The following is a 17,488-nucleotide window of genomic DNA, read 5'->3' on the forward strand; positions in this document are numbered from 1 at the left end:
GTTTTATGGAATGTAAGACATTGGGGTATAGCTAAAAAGTGGCTGGAAAAAATATATATTTTTAGAGATGAGGTCTCCTTCTGTCATCTAGGTTGGAATGCAGTGGCATCATCATAGCTCACTGCAGTCTCAAATTCCTGGGCTCAAATGATCCTCCCACCTTGGTCTCCTGAGTAGCTGGGACTATAGGTGCATGCCATCATGCCTGGCTAATTAAAAAAAAATTTTATTTATTTATTTTTGAGACAGAATCTTGCTCTGTTGCCCATGCTGGAGTGTAGAGGTATGATCTTGGCTTGATGCAGCCTCAACGTCCTGAGTTGAGCGGAGGACCCCGGGCTCCAGTGATCCTTCCACCTCAGCTTCCCAAGCAGCAGGAAATACAGGCATATGCCACACAGCCCAGTTAATTCTGTTCACTTTTTGTAGAGATGAGGTGTCACTATGTTGCCCAGGCTGATCTTGAACTCCTGGACTCAACTGATCCTCTCGCCTTGGCCTCCCAAAGTGCTGGGGTTACAGGCGTGAGCCACCGTGCCTGACCTGGAACATTGTATTTAAAAGAAATTCTTGGCCAGGGGCAATGGCTTATGCCTGTAATCTCAGCACTTTGGGAGGCTGAGGCGGGTGGATTGCTTGAGCTCGGGAGTTCGAGACCATCCTGGGCAACATGCTGAAACCCTGTTTCTACGAAAAATACAAAAAAAAATTAGCCAGGCATGGTGGCTCACGCCTGTAGTTCCAATTACTCAGGAGGCTGAGGCTGGAGAATTGCTTGATCTGGGAAGCAGAGGTTGCAGTGAGCTGAGATTGCACCACTGCACACCAGCCTGAACGACAGAGTAAGACCATGTCTCAAAAAAAAAAAAAAAAAAGAAATTCTCAAACAGGAAGGTTTAGATTATGATGAAATTTGTGGCTATGAACTAGAATAAAGTCTAAACATGTAGAAGTAATATACCTAGACTTTTAAAATTGGAAGGGTCCTTGAAAGTCATTTAGGACAATCTCCCTATTTTATAGCAGTAGAATTTTTGGACCCCGCTTTGTATTATGGTCAGAAGTCTCTTTGTTTTGTTAATGCTGCTTAATTTTCATCTAGCTTATCTTTGGTCTCTTTATATTGTGATTCCAGTGCTACCTGAAGAAAGCTTTTTGCACTGAATAATGGACTTTTTTCTGCAGGGCCAGACCTGACTTTGGTCCAAAGGGAACTAAACTGCAGGACCTCCTTTGATTTTAAAGGTCGCTAACTTTAGTGATGCTAATTCTGAACCTCTGAGGAATGAATTGTTACCCTCAGCTGCAATTTTTGATCAGTCTAACAGCCAAGCCACCATCATGGCCAAGACTAGGGAACACTCACACTAAGCAGGGTGGCCATCTGCTCCATTTGGCCAGCTCTAGCTTTGGACGCTGAGAGTTGGCTCATATGCTGATTGCATCTTGGTTTAACCACCGAGAGTGAAAAGAGAAAAGGACACCAAGGGCATTTATCTTTTCCACCTCCACATGCTCCTCCCAATCTCAGTGGTAAAGAGCAGGAACTCTGGAGTCAGGCAGAACTGAGTGTGACTTTAAGAAAGTTACTCAATCTTTGTAGGGCTGACTTTCCTATCTGTACCAGGAGATCTTAACTATAATTACCTCACGGGTAATTGGCAGGTTTAGGTGGGGAACTGCCTGTTGACCATTTAGGACAATGTCTGGTACACAGAAAATCCTTAATAAATACCAGCTATTACTATTATCAAGGGGTAGCAACATTAACACACCCAATCAACGTGACTAACATCCTCTTCTCTGTATAAGCTTTTCCGTGGCATTTCATTCCCTCCCTGAGTCAGTTATGATACCAATACTGTCTCCTAAAATTCTGTCTTTAGCCTAGCTTCTTTCCTGAGCTCAAGACCAGGCTTCACAACTCCCAAGATACCTGGAAGAGCCCTTGGAACCTAAAGTAAATCCCAAACCAGATCATTTCCTAGCACTGAACAGTATCTGATCCTCCACTTGACCTCTGGCATTGGTCAAAGATACCCTTATCTTTCCAGCTACGCAGGCAGGAGGATGGAGTCTTTTTAAAATTACGACTTTATCCTCCAGCTAATAAGCTGCCAAGTCATTCATTCATACATTCACCTATTCAAGTATTTATCGAGCCTTTTCTACAAGCCAAGTACTGTGTTAAACTCTGGGTACACTGTGGTAAACAAAACTTCCATGGTTTCTGCCCTCATCTACAAATATACAATTACAAAGTGTAATATATACTTGGAAGGAAATTCCAGTCAGTATGAGAAAGTGTAACAGGGGACATAATTTAACATGAGAGTCAGGAAAGAACTCAGAGGAAGATGAAAAGGAGTTTGTCAGGTGACTGAAGGGCACTCCAGGCAGCAGGTGAGCGTGTGCAAAGGCTGAGATAGGGAAGCCTTCATGCCTTTCCTGAGGAACTGAACAAAGACCATGTGGCTAAAAGGTTGTCAGCTTGCTTGGGACGAGGCTGGGGCAGCAGGCAGGGGCTTACCAGCCAGGTATGGAAGCCCCTGAAGGGTTCTGAGCAGGAGAGGCACAGGATCGGATCGCTCTGGCTGCATTTGGAGAGTGGACTGAGGGGGCAAGAACAGAATTAGAGACTAGTCAGGAGGCTACTTGGGTGGTGCTGGTGACAGATGGCTGGTGGCTGTGGTGATGGAGAATAGTAGATGGATCTGAGACACAATCTAGAGGTTGTATTGATAGGATTGGGTGACTGGGATGTGGGGAGTGAGTGAAGAAAGGCAACAAAGCTGATTCTTGGGTTTCAGGCGTGAGCAGCTGTATAGATGACTGTCTACAGAATCTACCTTTCAAACGGTTCCGGTATTCCTAGAATATCTCACAGGAGATCCCCACTTTCTCCTCTCAGCGCAGCCACCCTGCCTCCAAGCCATTATAACTTCCTCTCTAGATCACTTCGTTCTCCTTGGTTTCTCTACTACTTGTCTATGCTGACTTCAAATCACCCCAGGCTGTATTATCTTTTTAAATAGAGCTCCAGCCATTTTATTCTCCATTCAAAAATCTCCAATGTTCCCTATCACCTACGTGAGTACAAACTCTTTACCTTGGCTTTAAAGGCTCTTTAACCTACAGTTCCAGCTTGATTTTCCATCACTTCTCTAAAGTCCTGTTTTAGTCAAACTAGACTACTGACTGTTCCTTGGCTGTGTTGCCACATTCACACCTCAGTGCCTCTGCTCATGCTATTCCTTAAGTCTTACCATCTGATTATGCTGAAACCTTACTCATCTTTAAATGAAATGTCCCGTCTTTAAATCTCGCAAAGCTCTGTACCTCTCTTATGGTGCTTAAAATTTATTGGGGTTATTAGTATACTTATCTCATGCCCATTTCCTGTACCCTAACAGACCATAATACCTTTGAGTGCAGGGCTCCATGACTCATACTACACCCACTGCTCTTGCCCTTGCAGGGTTAAGAATACTGCTTTACCTGTAGTAGGTGCATGTTACTGAATTTATTTGAGCAATTCATGGTATTAGTTACATTAAGGGGTGATGAGATCCAAGTTGTTGAAGGGGAGATGTTTTCTGGTAGTATTTGCCAGCACCAGGGCTCATGGCAAAATTCCTCTTCAGCATCCTTCCATCAAACTCCTTGCAAGCATATACAACACAAACATAAACACACTCCTTTTACAGTCTTCTGACTGCTCAAAATACTCCAGTCCACATAAACTTACTTTTTCTTTGAAGTATTGAATATTAAAAATTGCAGCCTCGGCTGGGCGCAGTGGCTCACGCCTGTAATTTCACGCCTGTAATTCCAGCACTTTGGGAGGCCGAGGCAGGTGGATCACAAGGTCAGGAGATTGAGACCATCCAAGCCAACATGGTGAAACCCCGTCTCTACTAAAAATACAAAAATTAGCCGGGTATGGTGGCGTGCACCATAGTCCTAGCTACTCAGGAGGCTGAGGAGGAGAATTGCTTGAACCTGGGAGGCGGAGGTTGCAGTGAGCTGACATCGAGCCACTGCACTCCAGTGTGGGCAGCAGAGTGAGACTCCGTTTCAAAAAAAAAAAAAAATTGCAGCCTCTAACTCAAGATTTTTCAAACTGTTGTAACTCATTAACAAGTCATGAAATCAACTTAGTGAGTTATTATTAAGGGCAAGTATTCTTTCCTGAAACTTGTTTCAAATACATGTATACACATACGTGTCTGCGTGTTCTGGGTCACAATGTAAAACATATTTCTTACGATGGGTCTTAGTCAAAAAGGTTTGAAAGCCAGTGCTTTAATGCTCTGCATTCCACCCCAAGATCAGCACACAGAACTGAAGTAAAAAAAGTAAGATGTTAAGAAAACAGTAATTAGACTATCTGATTAAAAAGTACATTTTAAAATGTGAATGATATACCTAACTCTTCCCTTGGGGTATTTGCATTTAGGGAGGTGTTTTTAACCTGAATTAATCTAATCAGTGGAAAGTGAACCAGAAATCATTCTGGACTACAGGCTTTCTTGGTACCTCCAGCAAGGATTTCCTCCAGTATCCCAGTTCCCTGAGAGAGCTGGGTTCAAGAACCAGGAACTCCACTGCTGAAAGGCTACTGGTTTCTAGGTTACAATACACAGAAATGATAATAACCTTTGTATAGGAAACATATTTACAGCCAAAATGCACTCCTACCACGCACACATCAAGCTTAATCAATTTATATTTACATGTATGTATTTAAACTATGCCTACTAGGAATACAATCCTACCTGTCCACATGATGAGCTATACCTGACAGGAGGCAAGTTGAAGCCCCAAGTTGATCTAAAAACGAGAAATACTATGAGTTACTGAAGGCAACAGGGTATGTGAGATAGGAAGGCAGGCTGTGGGAAATGGTAGAATGAGCAAGGGGGCTCGGGAGTGTGGTAGATGCATTATACCAAGTGTTTATTACTTTGATGATTGGTGGTAATGAGAGAAGATGAGAGGAGTGGGATACGGAGAAAACAATTTCCTAGTCAGCTGTATGCCCCGTGACAGTACACAGCAATAGCCCAGCACGAGTGCACAGGCAATATGTGATTATGTCAACACATAAAAGTTGAATTCCAAGTCCTAATTCCAGCCCTAACTCCATTTAACAGATTGCCCCTTATAACTGGTTGCTACTTGTGTTACATTCTGAATTTATTGTTGAGAAACCAACAGTTTCCTAACTAATGAATGTAATACAATTTTTTTTTTTTTTGAGACAGGGTCTTGCTCTATCCTTCAGGCTGGAGTGCAGTGGCGCCATGGCTCACTGTAGCCTCAAACTCCCAGGCCCAAGTGATCCTCCCACCTCAATCTCGGGAGTAGCTGGGACCACAGGCATGGCATGAGCCACTACGCCCAGCTTATTTTTTTATTAATTTTTTTTTTTTTTCTGGAGACAGAGTCTTGCTCTGTCGCCCAGGCTGGAGTGCAGTAGAGCTAACTTGGCTCACTGCGACCTCCACCTCCAGGGTTCAAATGATTCTCCTGCCTCAGCCTCCCAAGTAGCTGGGATTACAGGTGCCCACTACCATGCCCAGCTAATTTTTATATTTTTAGGAGAGATGGGGTTTCACCATGTTGGCCAGGCTGGTCTCAAACTCCTGACCTCAAGCGATCTGCCTGCCTTGGCCTCCCAGAATGCCAGGATTACAGGCATGAGCCCCTGCGCCTGGCCTAATTTTTTAAAATTTTTTGTAGAGACAAATAAAATGTCCAGGCTGGCCTCAAGCGATTCTCCCACCTTGGCCTCCCAAAGTGTTGGGATTATAAGCATAAGCCGCTGTGTCCTGTCAAATGTAAACACTAATTGCTAATTACAATGTCAACAAATAACTGGGTCAGAAACAAGGATGAAAGAGTAGGAAGTTCAAAGCTGAAGTAGTGCAAATAACCCTAGACTGGGGTGCTGATAAATTTGGATGGTGTCTGGGTGACAATGAGCAAACTGCACAACCCCAGTTCCATTCCATCTTTAAAATCTTACAATTCCACAGAGGAAGAAAAAGGTGATCTTTATTTGGAAGAAAGGAAGACCTTGGTTTGATATGTAATAGGAAAGTAACAATGCTATTAGGCAAGGTTGTTTAAATATGAATTAATACCTATCCCATTATCTAGATTGGGTTAACACCCTCTGGTGATATTATATGTCAGTGTTTCTACTGAATACTGGATAAACGCCAAACTTCTCTCTGGCATTTAAGGCTTTCCACACCTGCCCAACTTTATCTCAAACTTCTCATGGTTCAGACCTCTAACCCTCTGCTCTAGCCCCAGTCCTGTTTCCTTATCATCACTTACAGCTTTTGCTTAATCCTTCCCACCCACCCGCTCCTAAAGTTCTATAACCTTCATACAACGTTCCAACTGCTTAAATTTTATGTATATATATGTACAGGTACTTCCCAATCTTGGCCTTTCTACAGGACTTTATGGCAATCCTATGTGGTAGGCACTGTTGTCTTCATTTCATAGATAAGGAAATTAGGCCCAGAGGGTTTTGTGGCCTGCGTAGGGTCCTTCAGTTTGTGAGCAGCAACAAGGCTGGGTCTGATTTGTTTGCCTTCAAAGCCCATACTTTTTTCCATTGTACTATGCTACCTCCCTGTATTAAACCATGGAGTGAGGATGCGGTAAAAAAGCCTATAAACCAGTTGTAATACAGCTTGTTCTGGCATAAATTCAGATACACCACATCCTTTGAACCACACGTGTAATAAGCGCTTGGAATAGTATGGTTCGATTTTAAGGAGGTTGTTAGTCCTGTTTCCCAAGTCCAGCATTAAAATGATATTCCAGGGTAAATGACAGGTAGGTGGCTTGGAAAATAAAAAAAGCAACATGGTATAAAAAGAAAATAGTAGGAACGGGACAGAAAAGAGACGAAAGTATAATACAAGCTGGCAATAAACAAAACAGACACTCAGAATATGAAATATGGAATATGGGGCTGAAAAGGCCGAAAGGGCTAAAGTTAGGGGCCCTATGCCTACCGATGAGATGCGCGCGTGTGCGGGGTGGTTATTAATGACAGAGCAGGACACATGGCCAGACAGTGGAACTCAACAGAGCGACAAATAAAGATAGGTCGTGGGAGCAAGGGTAGAGCCTGGCACAAGAGGGCGGGGGCCCGACTGAGGGGCCAGAGGGCATGGCAGGGGTTGAAGAGTAAGGTGAAGAGGTTCAGAGGGCACAGCGCCCCAGACTCGAGACAGGACTTCTGTCTTCCCTCAGTAGCAGTTGGTGTGCTTCAGGATTCACACCCGCACCCGGCTAGCCCTCCCAGGTGGCTCCGGGAAGAGAGGGAGGTCCTGTCCCCATTCCTCCCCTACTCCCCGGGGACTCCGCGAGGGGCGGAGGGAGGCAGGAGGGTCCTTACCCAGGAAGATGGAGATGATCAGCCGCAGCGCCTGTTCTGACGCGCCCAGGGACGTCGCCAACTTGTTAAGGCTCAGCTCCTGGAAACCCGATTGCAGAACCCCCGCCAGCGCCACCACAGTCCCCTCGTCCCCCTCCGCTGAGGACGCCATCTTAACTCCGGGCGCCCCACAGGGACCCCCCCAGCTCCGCGCGCCCCGAATGCGGGCAAAACGCTATCGCTTCACCCCCAATTCCGGCTCGGGGCCCGCCCACGGCGTGCGCATTGGCTGGAGGCCCGCCCCGCGGCGCCAGCTCACCCCGTTATTGGCCGACCTGCGCAGAGGGCGGGGCCTAGCGCGGCAAGGTAGGAAGAGGGCGGGTCTGAAGGTTTGTAAGGCAAAGGTGACTCCTGCCGAGAATGCACACGGGGAGGCCCAGGGCTGGGCGGGGCTTGGCGTCGGGACCCAGAGCTGCCATTGGAAAGGTCTGAGCCCGTGGCCCGGCGACCGTTCAACTCCGTTCGAAATGCTCCCGGGAGGAGCCCTCCGGGGCGAGCGTCCGGCCGGCCCGTTCGCTGCCTTCCCATTGGCTGAGGCGGGAGCAGGCGAGAGTCTGGGCGCGGGGGGGGGGGGGTGCCGCCCGCGCGCGAGGTTACTCCCGGTCGCCGGCGCTGGGGTTACTGGGGCATGTAACGGGGAGGCGGGAACGCCCGCGCGGCCTCGCGCGCGCCTCCTAACGGCGCCTCCCGACCCCTTCTTAAATTCTTAGGTGGTTAGACTCGTCTTCACTCCCAGGGGTTCAGCGGAAAGCCCGGTGCCCCAGGAACAGACATTGTCTGCCCCTTTTATTTCATGGATCCCTTTTCCATGCAATTTCCTGTAGTAAAACATGACCGTCCCCCGAGAGGCGATGAAATTAAGATATGCCTATTTAACACTTATTATTTTAATTAAAAATTCAAATAATTTTGCACTGAGTAATACATGTTTGTGATAAAAGTTCTAACGGTATAGAAATGTAAAACAGAAGAGTCCTATCTCCCGGCCCTGCTTTCCATTCTCACTTCCTACAGGTAATCCTGTTAAGATTACGCAAAAAAAAAAAAAAAAATCTGTCGAGCACTTACCATATGCCAGGGAGTGTGCTGGGCTTGGGAATAGAATCAGGAGCCCAGAGCCACGGAGAGGGAGGATGCACAAATAATAGCATCAATTAACGTCTTATTGCAAGTGAAGGTAAGTAGTCTGAAGGAAAGGGTCAAGGTTCTGTGAGAGTATGTTACAAAGGAATACTAAGAGTTTCTTGCAATAACTCTTAGTTACAATAATTTGTGGCACATTCTTGTAAAATTACAGCTTATACTTCTATAGCACTTGCACTTTATAAAGCACTTTTATCCGTATTATTTCACTTGCTTTGGCTGTGCAATAGAATATTTATTATGATGATGTCCTCTTACAGACCCAGAGGCTTGGAGAAATTAAGAAACTGGGTAAGTTCCTTTACAAGTAAGCAGCAGATAGAATTTAAACCTAGGTCTGTCAAATTCCCTACCCCTACTCCGTTTTGGGGCAAGATTTTAAAAAACAAAATATTTCATTTACACAGAAAAGTAGAGGATTATATAACTTTTCCAGGTTTAGAAACAAACATCACCTATACATTTGAAAAGCCGGTATATCCCTTCCTGAGGGCATTTCCCTCCTTTCTTTCTCAGAGGTCACCACTTTGCTGACTTTGGTATTTATCAATCCCATGCCTATTTTAATACTTTACATACAGCATATATCCAGAAAGGAAAATTAGTATAGTTTTGCATGCCTTATATTGACCGGGCACGGTGGTTCATGCTTGTAATCCTAGCACTTAGGGAGGTTGAGGTGGGAGGATTGCTTGAGCCCAGGAGTTGGAGATCAGCCTGGGCAACATAGAGAGACCCTGTCTCTACAAAAAAAAAAAAAAAAAAAAATGTAGATGGGCATGTAGTCCCAGCTACTCAGGAAGGTGGGAGGATCACTTGAGCCTGGGAGGTTGAGGCTGTAGTGAGCCGTGATCATGACACTGCACTCCAACCTGAGAGACAGAGTGAGACTCTGTCTTGCAAAAAAACCAAAAATTATATATATAGGCCTGTAATCCCAGCAATTTGGGAGGCTGAGATGGGTGGATCACCTGAGGTCATGAATTAGAGACAAGCCTGGCCAACATGGTGAAACCCTGTCTCTACTAAAAATACAAAAACATTAGCCAGGCGTGGTGGTGGGCTCCTGTAATCCCAGCTACTTGGGAGGCTGAGGCACGAGAATCACTTGAACCCGGGAGGTGGAGGTTGCAGTGAGCCGAGACTGCGCCATTGCACTCCAGCCTGGGCAACAAGAACAAAACTCCATCTCAAAAAAAAAAAAAAAAAAAAAGCCAGGCATGGTGGCTTACCCCTGTAATCCCAGCATTTTGGGAGGCTGAGGCGGGCAGATCACCTGGGGCCAGGAGTTTGAAAGCAGCCTGGCCAAGTGATGAAACCTTGACTCTACTAAAAATACAAAAATTAGCCAAACGCGGTGGTGGGCGCCTGTAATCCCAACTACTTGGGAGGCTGAGGCAGGAGAATTGCCTAAACCTGGGAGGCGGAAGTTGCAGTGAGCTGAGATCGTGCCATTGTACTCCAGCCTGTGTGACAGAGCAAGACTCCGTCTCAAAAAAAAAAAAAAGAAAATTATATATATATACATATTTATAACTTCAGTGAAGCCTAAGCATATAGTGTTTATACAGTCCAAGTAAACTGCCTTTACAAAATTATGACAGTAAGAGAAATCTGATATTAGTTGACTTCATCTTGCTTTTTTTGAGAGTCTTGCTCTGTCACCCAGGCTGGAGTGCAAGGGAGTGGTCTTAGTTGACTGCAACCTCTGCCTCCCAGGTTCAAGCAATTCTTGTGCCTCAGCCTCCCAAGAAGCTGGGATTACAGGCATGCACCACCATGCCCAGCTAATTTTTGTGTTTTTAGTAGAGATGGGGTTTGGCCATGTTGGTCAGGCTGGTTTTGAACTCCTGGCCTCAAGTGATCTGCCCACCTCAACCTCCCCAAGTGCTGGGATTAACAGGTGTGAGCCACTGTGCCCAGCCTGCCTCATGCTTTTAACCTCCAAGCTATCTTTGGTCATTCCTGGGCATAAACCAAACTGACTTTGGGAGAAATTTAGTTTCTAGTTAACCTTAAAGCAGGGATAATAGCCCTTTCCCAAACTAAGCCACCTTTATAAAACTAATGAAAGGCCGCAAGGTTAGGCTTATGAAAGGGGCCTGAATTCTGCTAAAATGTAAGCATAATTAAGTGATTACCAACTGTTCAGGAGGTCACGAGATTTGTAACTTCCCCAGTTACGCCTCCAGATCACATCATATTGTAGAACTTAAGATTGACCTTTTAGGATGTCTTTTCAGATTTTGGCATTTCTGCAAACCCCAGCTGGACTCGTGACTCAACCAGTCCTGTGGACCCCACCCAGAGGTGGAGTCAGGGCATAAGGATCATTTGCCATACCTCTATGATTACATCCCCAACAAACCAGCAGCACTTATACCGTAGGCCCCTGCCCACCTAATTGTCTTTGAAAAATCCTAGCCTCCAAATTTTCAGGGAGATTGATTTGAGTGACAGCTTCATGTACCATGTGGCATGGTCAGCCTTGCATCAATTAAACTCTAATGCAATGCCATGGTCTCAGTGAATTGATTTTGTCTGTGCAGCGGGCAGGAAGAAGCCCCCAGGGCAATTACATACGATAGTGTATGGCAGTGTCCTAGGCCTTCACATTCACTCTCTCACTCTTCACACTCACTGACTCACCGAGAACAAGTGCGAGTCCTGCAAGCTCCATTCAGGTAAATGGCCTATACAGGTGTACCATTTTTAAATTTTTAAATTTTTTTTAATTTTTATTGAGATGGAGTTTTGCTCTTGTTGCCCAGGCTGGAGTGCAATAGCACGATCTCGGCTCACTGTAACCTCTGCCTCTCGGGTTCAAGCGATTCTCCTGCCTCAGCCTCCCGAGTAGCTGGGATTACAGGCCTGTGCTACCACGCCTGGCTAATTTTGTATTTTTAGTAGAGACGGTTTCTCCATGTTGTTCAGGCTTATCTCGAACTCCCGACCTCAGGTGATCCACCCGCCTCAGTCTCCCAAAGTGCTGGGATTATAGGCATGAGCCACCGCACCCGGCCTTTTTAATCTTTTATACCATATTTTTACTGTATCTTTTCTGTGTTTAGATGGATTTAGATACACACAAATAGTTATTACAATTGTATTATAATTGCTCACAATATTCATTATAATAACATGCTGTGCAAGTTTTTAGCCGAGGAGCACTAGGCTATACCCTTGTAAACTAAAAGTAAAATTCGAAGCCCCCACTAACTGACCTAGTGGACCCTCTCCTGGCAAAGCGGACCCCAGAGTAACCTTGAAAACTGAGTTCTTGGTTGTGATGGGATGAGGTCAGGCACACCTCCTTATGCTCACCCCTCCCTCCCTAACCGGTTTAGGCTTTCTAACCTAAGGGCTAAACAGAAACTAGCCCTTTCAAAAGACTCTACCAGTGATATCAACCAATTGTCTGATATTGCGCCTCCTTTTATGCCTGATAAGAGACTCTTGAATATGAAGTGTTCTGACCAGTCTACAGAGAATGCAGTGAGGGTTTTTGTGTTCTCTGCTTCACCTTTTGATGCCAGAGGGCCAAAAACTCTACCTTAGATCATCCTAATGCCACCATTTTTTGAACATGGGGCCAGTGGAGAAGCATGAAGCTCAATTGCCCATGAGTATGTTTCTCCCGTAGTAGGAGAGCCTACCACACCTGGTTTTTTTGTTTTTTAAGAGAGGGTTTCGCCATTTGGTCAGGATGGCCTCGATCTCTCAGCCTCCCAAAGTGCTGGGATTACTGGCGTGAGCCACCACGCCCGGCCCTCTATGTTTCTCCTTTCATAAAACTCATCACGGCCGGGCGCGGTGGCTCACGCTTGTAATCCCAGCACTTTGGGAGGCCGAGGCAGGCGGATCACGAGGTCAGGAGATCGAGACCATCCTGGCTAACACAGTGAAACCCCGTCTCTACTAAAAATACAAAAAAATTAGCCAGGCGTGGTGGCGGGCGCCTGTAGTCCCAGCTACTCGGAGAGGCTGAGGCAGGAGAATGGCGTGAACCCGGGAGGCGGAGCTTGCAGTGAGCCGAGACCGCACCACTGCACTCCAGCCTGGGCGACAGAGCAAGACTCCGTCTCAAAAAAAAAAAAAAAAAAAAAAAAAAAACCTCATCACTCCTATAACATACTAAATACGTACATTTGGCCACCCCACTCAGCATGAATTTCTCTTCCCTTTGGCCCTCCCTTGAAGTATCTGTTTCTGGCTTGTGGCTGGAGGCTATGCTTCCCCGCCTGTCAGAATGGCCACCCTGCAGGCTGCAACCCTTTATGAGAAACAAAGCTCTCTTTTTTAGATTTATGAACCTCATCACCTGATGAAGCTGGGGACATTGAGCCCCTAAATTCTGATTGATCTTCTTTGCCAGTGAAAGAGGCCTCCCCATCCCCAGTGGAGGCATCCCACCTGAGAGGACTAACCCTGCATTGCCTATGAAACTGTACTGGCCTCCCTGAGGCAGTTGCCATGCAGGACAAAGCCGATGCTCCTCAGGACCCTTCCCTACATGCCCTCTTTGCTTCTAGACCTGTAACTAGACTCAAATCCCAGCAGGCCCCTAAGGTGAGGGACAAAGTGTGACCCATGAAGAAGTGTGCAACACTCCAAAAGAATGGCTGAAGATGTGTAATTTATACAGACAGAAATTTTGGGAACATGTATGGGAATGGATATTGAAGGCATGGGATAATGGTGGAAGGAACATAAAGCTGGATCTGGCCAAATTTATTTATATGGGCTTACTAAATAGAGGTTCTACATTTAATGTTGCAGCTCAGAGAGTTAGGAAGAGCTCTAACAATTTGTCTAGCTATTTGGCTGAGACATGGACCAAAGGTGGGTCATAATGAGTAAATCAGAAATTCCAAACCTGCCTTGGTTTAATGTAGAGGAAGATACTCAAAGAATTAGGAAGACTGAAAATTTAGAGGAATTGTCATTTAAGAACTATTCACTCACACTGGAAGGATCCAGAAGACATATCTTTCACCATTATTGTAAGTGATAAATTTGTGGCTGGGCGTGGGGGGTGATGCCTGTTATCCCAGCACTTTGTGAAGTCCAGGTGGAGAATAGCTTGAGGCCAGGAGTTAAAGAGTAGCCTAAGGAGCATAGTGAGACCCTCTCTCTACAAAAATTAAAGGAACAAAACAGGGCTGCGTGTAGTTGAGAGGTAACAGCTTGCTGGCAGTCCTCACAGCCCTCACTCGCTCTCGGCGCCTCCTCTGCCTGGGCTCCCACTTTGGCGGCACTTGAGGAGTCCTTCAGCCCACCGCTGCACTGTGGGAACCCCTTTCTGGGCTGGCCAAGGCCAGAGCCGGCTCCCTCAGCTTGCAGGGAGGTGTGGAGGGAGAGGCGCCAGCGGGAACCGGGGCTGCGCGCGGCGGCGCTTGCAGGCCAGCTGGAGTTCTGGATGGGCGTGGGCTTGGCGGGCCCCGCACTCGGAGCAGCCGGCCGGCCCTGCCGGCCCGGGCAATGAGGGGCTTAGCACCCGGGCCAGCGGCTGCAGAGGGTGTACTGGGTCCCACCAGCAGTGCCAGCCCACCGGCACTGCGCTCGATTTCTCACCGGGCCTTAGCTGCCTTCCCGCGGGGCAGGGCTCGGGACATGCAGCCCTCCATGCCTGAGCCTCCCACCCCCTCCGTGGGCTCTTGTGTGGCCCGAGCCTCCCCCTACGAGTGCCACCCCCTCCTCCACGGCACCCAGTCCCATCGACCACCCAAGGGCTGAGGAGTGCGGGCGCACGGCACCGGGACTGGCAGGCAGCTCCACCTGCAGCCCCTGTCCGGGATCCACCGGGTGAAGCCAGTTGGGCTCCTGAGTCTGGAGGAGAGGTGGAGAACCTTTATGTCTAGCTCAGGGATTGTAAATACACCAATCAGCACTCTGTATCTAGCTCAAGGTTTGTAAACACACCAATCAGCACCCTGTGTCTAGCTCAGAGTTTATGAATGCACCAATGGACACTCTGTATCCAGCTACTCTGGTGGGGCCTTGGAGAACATTTATGTCTAGCTCAGGGATTGTAAGTACACCAATCGGCATTCTGTATCTAGCTCAAGGTTTGTGAACACACCAATCAGCACCCTGTGTCTAGCTCAGGGTTTGTGAATGCACCAATGGACACTCTGTATCTAGCTACTCTGGTGGGGCCTTGGAGAACCTTTGTGTGGACACTCTGTGTCTAGTTAATCTAGTGGGGACCCGTGGAGAACCTTTGCGTCCAGCTCAGGGATTGTAAACGCACCAATCAGTGCCCTGTCAGAACAGACCACTCGGCTCTACCAATCAGCAGGATGTGGGTGGGGCCAGATAAGAGAATAAAAGCAGGCTGCCGGCGCTAAGAGTAGCAACCCGCTCCAGTCCTCTTCCACACTGTGGAAACTTTGATTTTTTGTTCTTTGCAATAACTCTTGTTACTGCTCACTTGTTGGGTCCACGCTGCTTTTATGAGCTGTAACACTCACCGTGAAGGTCTGCAGCTTCACTCCTGAAGCCAGCGAGACCACGAGCCCGCCAGAAGGAAGGAATTCCCAACACATCCAAACATCAAAAGGAATAAACAATTCCAGATGTGCCACCTTACGATCTGTAACACTCACCGCGAGGGTCCGTGGCTTCATTCTTGAAGTCAGTGAGACCAAGAACCCACCAATTTCGGACACATAGTGGCTCATGCCTGTAATGAGCACTTTTGGGGGCCCAGTTGACTGGATTACCTGAAGTCAGGAGTTCAAGATCAGCCTGGCCAACATGGTGAAACCTCACCTGTACAAAAATACAAAAAAAAAAAACCCAAAAACTAGCCAGGCATGAGGCCGGGTGCCTGTAGGCCTAGCTACTGGGGAGGATGAGGTAGGAGAATTGTTTGAACCCGGGAGGCGGTGGTTGCAGTGAGCTGAGATCGCACCATTGCACTCCAGCCTGGGTGACAGAGCGAGACTGTCTCAAAAAACAAAACAGCTGGGCATGGCTGTGTGAACCCCACATATCTGAGATGGTCTCAGTTAATTTAGAAAATTTATTTTCCTAAGGTTGAGGATGCACACCCATGACACAGCCTCAGGAAGTCCTGATGACATGTGCCCAACGTGGTCGAGGCACAGCTTGGTTTTATACATCTTAGGGAGACTTGAGAACCAATATAAGAAGTACATTGGTTCTGTCCAGAAACATGGGGCTAGCTCAAAGGGAGAGGGCTTCCAGGTCACAGATAGGTAAGAGACAAAGGGTTGCATTCTTTTGAGTTTACGGTAAGCCTTTCCAAAAGAGGCAATCAGATATGCACCTATCTGCATGAGCAGAGGAATGACTTTGAATAGAATGGGAGGCAGGTTTGCCCTGAGCAGTTTCCAACTTGACATTTCTCTTTTTTTTTTTTTTGAGATGGAGTCTTGTTCTGTCGCCCAGGCTGGAGCACAGTGGCGTGATCTCGGCTCACTGCAAGCTCCACCTCCTGGGTTCACGCCATTCTCCTGCCTCAGCCTCCCGAGTAGCTGGGATTACGGGCGCCCGCCACCACGCCTGGCTAATTTTTTTGTATTTTTAGTAGAGACGGGGTTTCACTGTGTTAGCCAGGATGGTCTTGATCTCCTGACCTCGTGATCTGCCCCCTCGGCCTCCCAAAGTGCTGGGATTACAGGCGTGAGCCACCGCGCCCGGCCCAACATTTCTCATTAGCTTAGTAATTTTGGGGCCCTAGGATTTTCCTTTCACATTTACCCCCTTTTCTTTCTTTTTTTTTTTTTTGAGACAGGGTCTCACTCTGTCACCCAGGCTGGAGTGCAGTGGCGCAATCTCGGCTCACTGCAACCTTCGCCTCCTGGGTTCAAGCAATTCTCCTGCCTCAGCCTCCCAAGTAGCTGGGATTACAGGCACCTGCCACCACGCCTGGCTAATTTTTGCATTTTCAGTAGAGATAGGGTTTCACCATGTTGGCCAGGCTGGTCTTAAACTCCTGACCTCAGGTGATCCACCTGCCTCAGCCTCCTGAAGTGCTGGGATTATGGGCATGAGCCACCATGCCTGGCCAGGATCAGCAATGTTTTATTTATTTATTTGTTTATTTATTTATTTTTTGAGATGGAGTCTTGCTCTGTTGCCCGGGCTGGAGTGCAGTGGCGCGATCCCGGCTCACTGCAAGCTCCGCCTCCCGGGTTCACGCCATCCTCCTGCCTCAGCCTCCCGAGTAGCTGAGACTACAGGCGCCCGCCACCACATCTGGCTGATTTTCTGTATTTTTAGTAGAGACGGGGGTTTCACTGTGTTAGCCAGGATGGTCTCGATCTCCTGACCTCATGATCCACCCGCGTCGGCCTCCCAAAGTGCTGGGATTACAGGCGTGAGCCACCGGCCCCCAGCCTCAGCAATGTTTTAAACAAAAAGCCAAAAAGATTAGTTCGGTCCATGCAGTTAATTCCTGTTCTGCTTGATATTCATGAACATTTTAGCTCCCCATTAGTCCCAAAAGTTTTTCCTCTATTCCAATGTCACAATCTCCAAAGTTATAAAAATCCTGCATTCAAGAGCACCTGTTAGAGTTTTATAGCTGATTATAAAACCACCTTCTGAAGACCATCAAAACATTACAGCAATTGTCCCTGGATGACAAAAAGTTTTAGGGCAGCCATAGTCAAAGACGTATTGACAAGGAAATTTGTTACTTCTGTGGTACACAATAATTTTAACATAACAATTTTGATTATTACTGATAATGTACACCAAGTCATATCAGAATTACAGGAGTTTCCCATAATTTTGGAACACATACCAATATCATATTTATACAAATACAGTCCAAAGAAAACCAAACACCATTTTATATTTGACAATGCTTCTTGTATCATTTTTTTTTTTTTTTTTTTTTTTTTTTTT

General features: G+C 46.9%; 1 protein-coding gene across 1 annotated transcript in view; it reads right to left on the reverse strand.

Annotated features, from left to right (window-relative positions):
* Positions 1-7,956, reverse strand: part of LPCAT3 (lysophosphatidylcholine acyltransferase 3) — a 43,269-nt gene extending 35,313 nt beyond the window's left edge. The window contains exon 1 of the mRNA XM_032159492.2: positions 7,427-7,956. Within this exon, the coding sequence (XP_032015383.1) occupies positions 7,427-7,577 (151 nt within the window). The 5' untranslated portion in view covers positions 7,578-7,956. The remainder of the gene's footprint in view (positions 1-7,426) is intronic.
* Between the last annotated feature and the right edge of the window lie 9,532 nt (positions 7,957-17,488).

This window comes from Hylobates moloch, unplaced genomic scaffold, assembly GCF_009828535.3.
Source record: "Hylobates moloch isolate HMO894 unplaced genomic scaffold, HMol_V3 SCAFFOLD_8, whole genome shotgun sequence".
NCBI lineage: Eukaryota > Metazoa > Chordata > Mammalia > Primates > Hylobatidae > Hylobates > Hylobates moloch.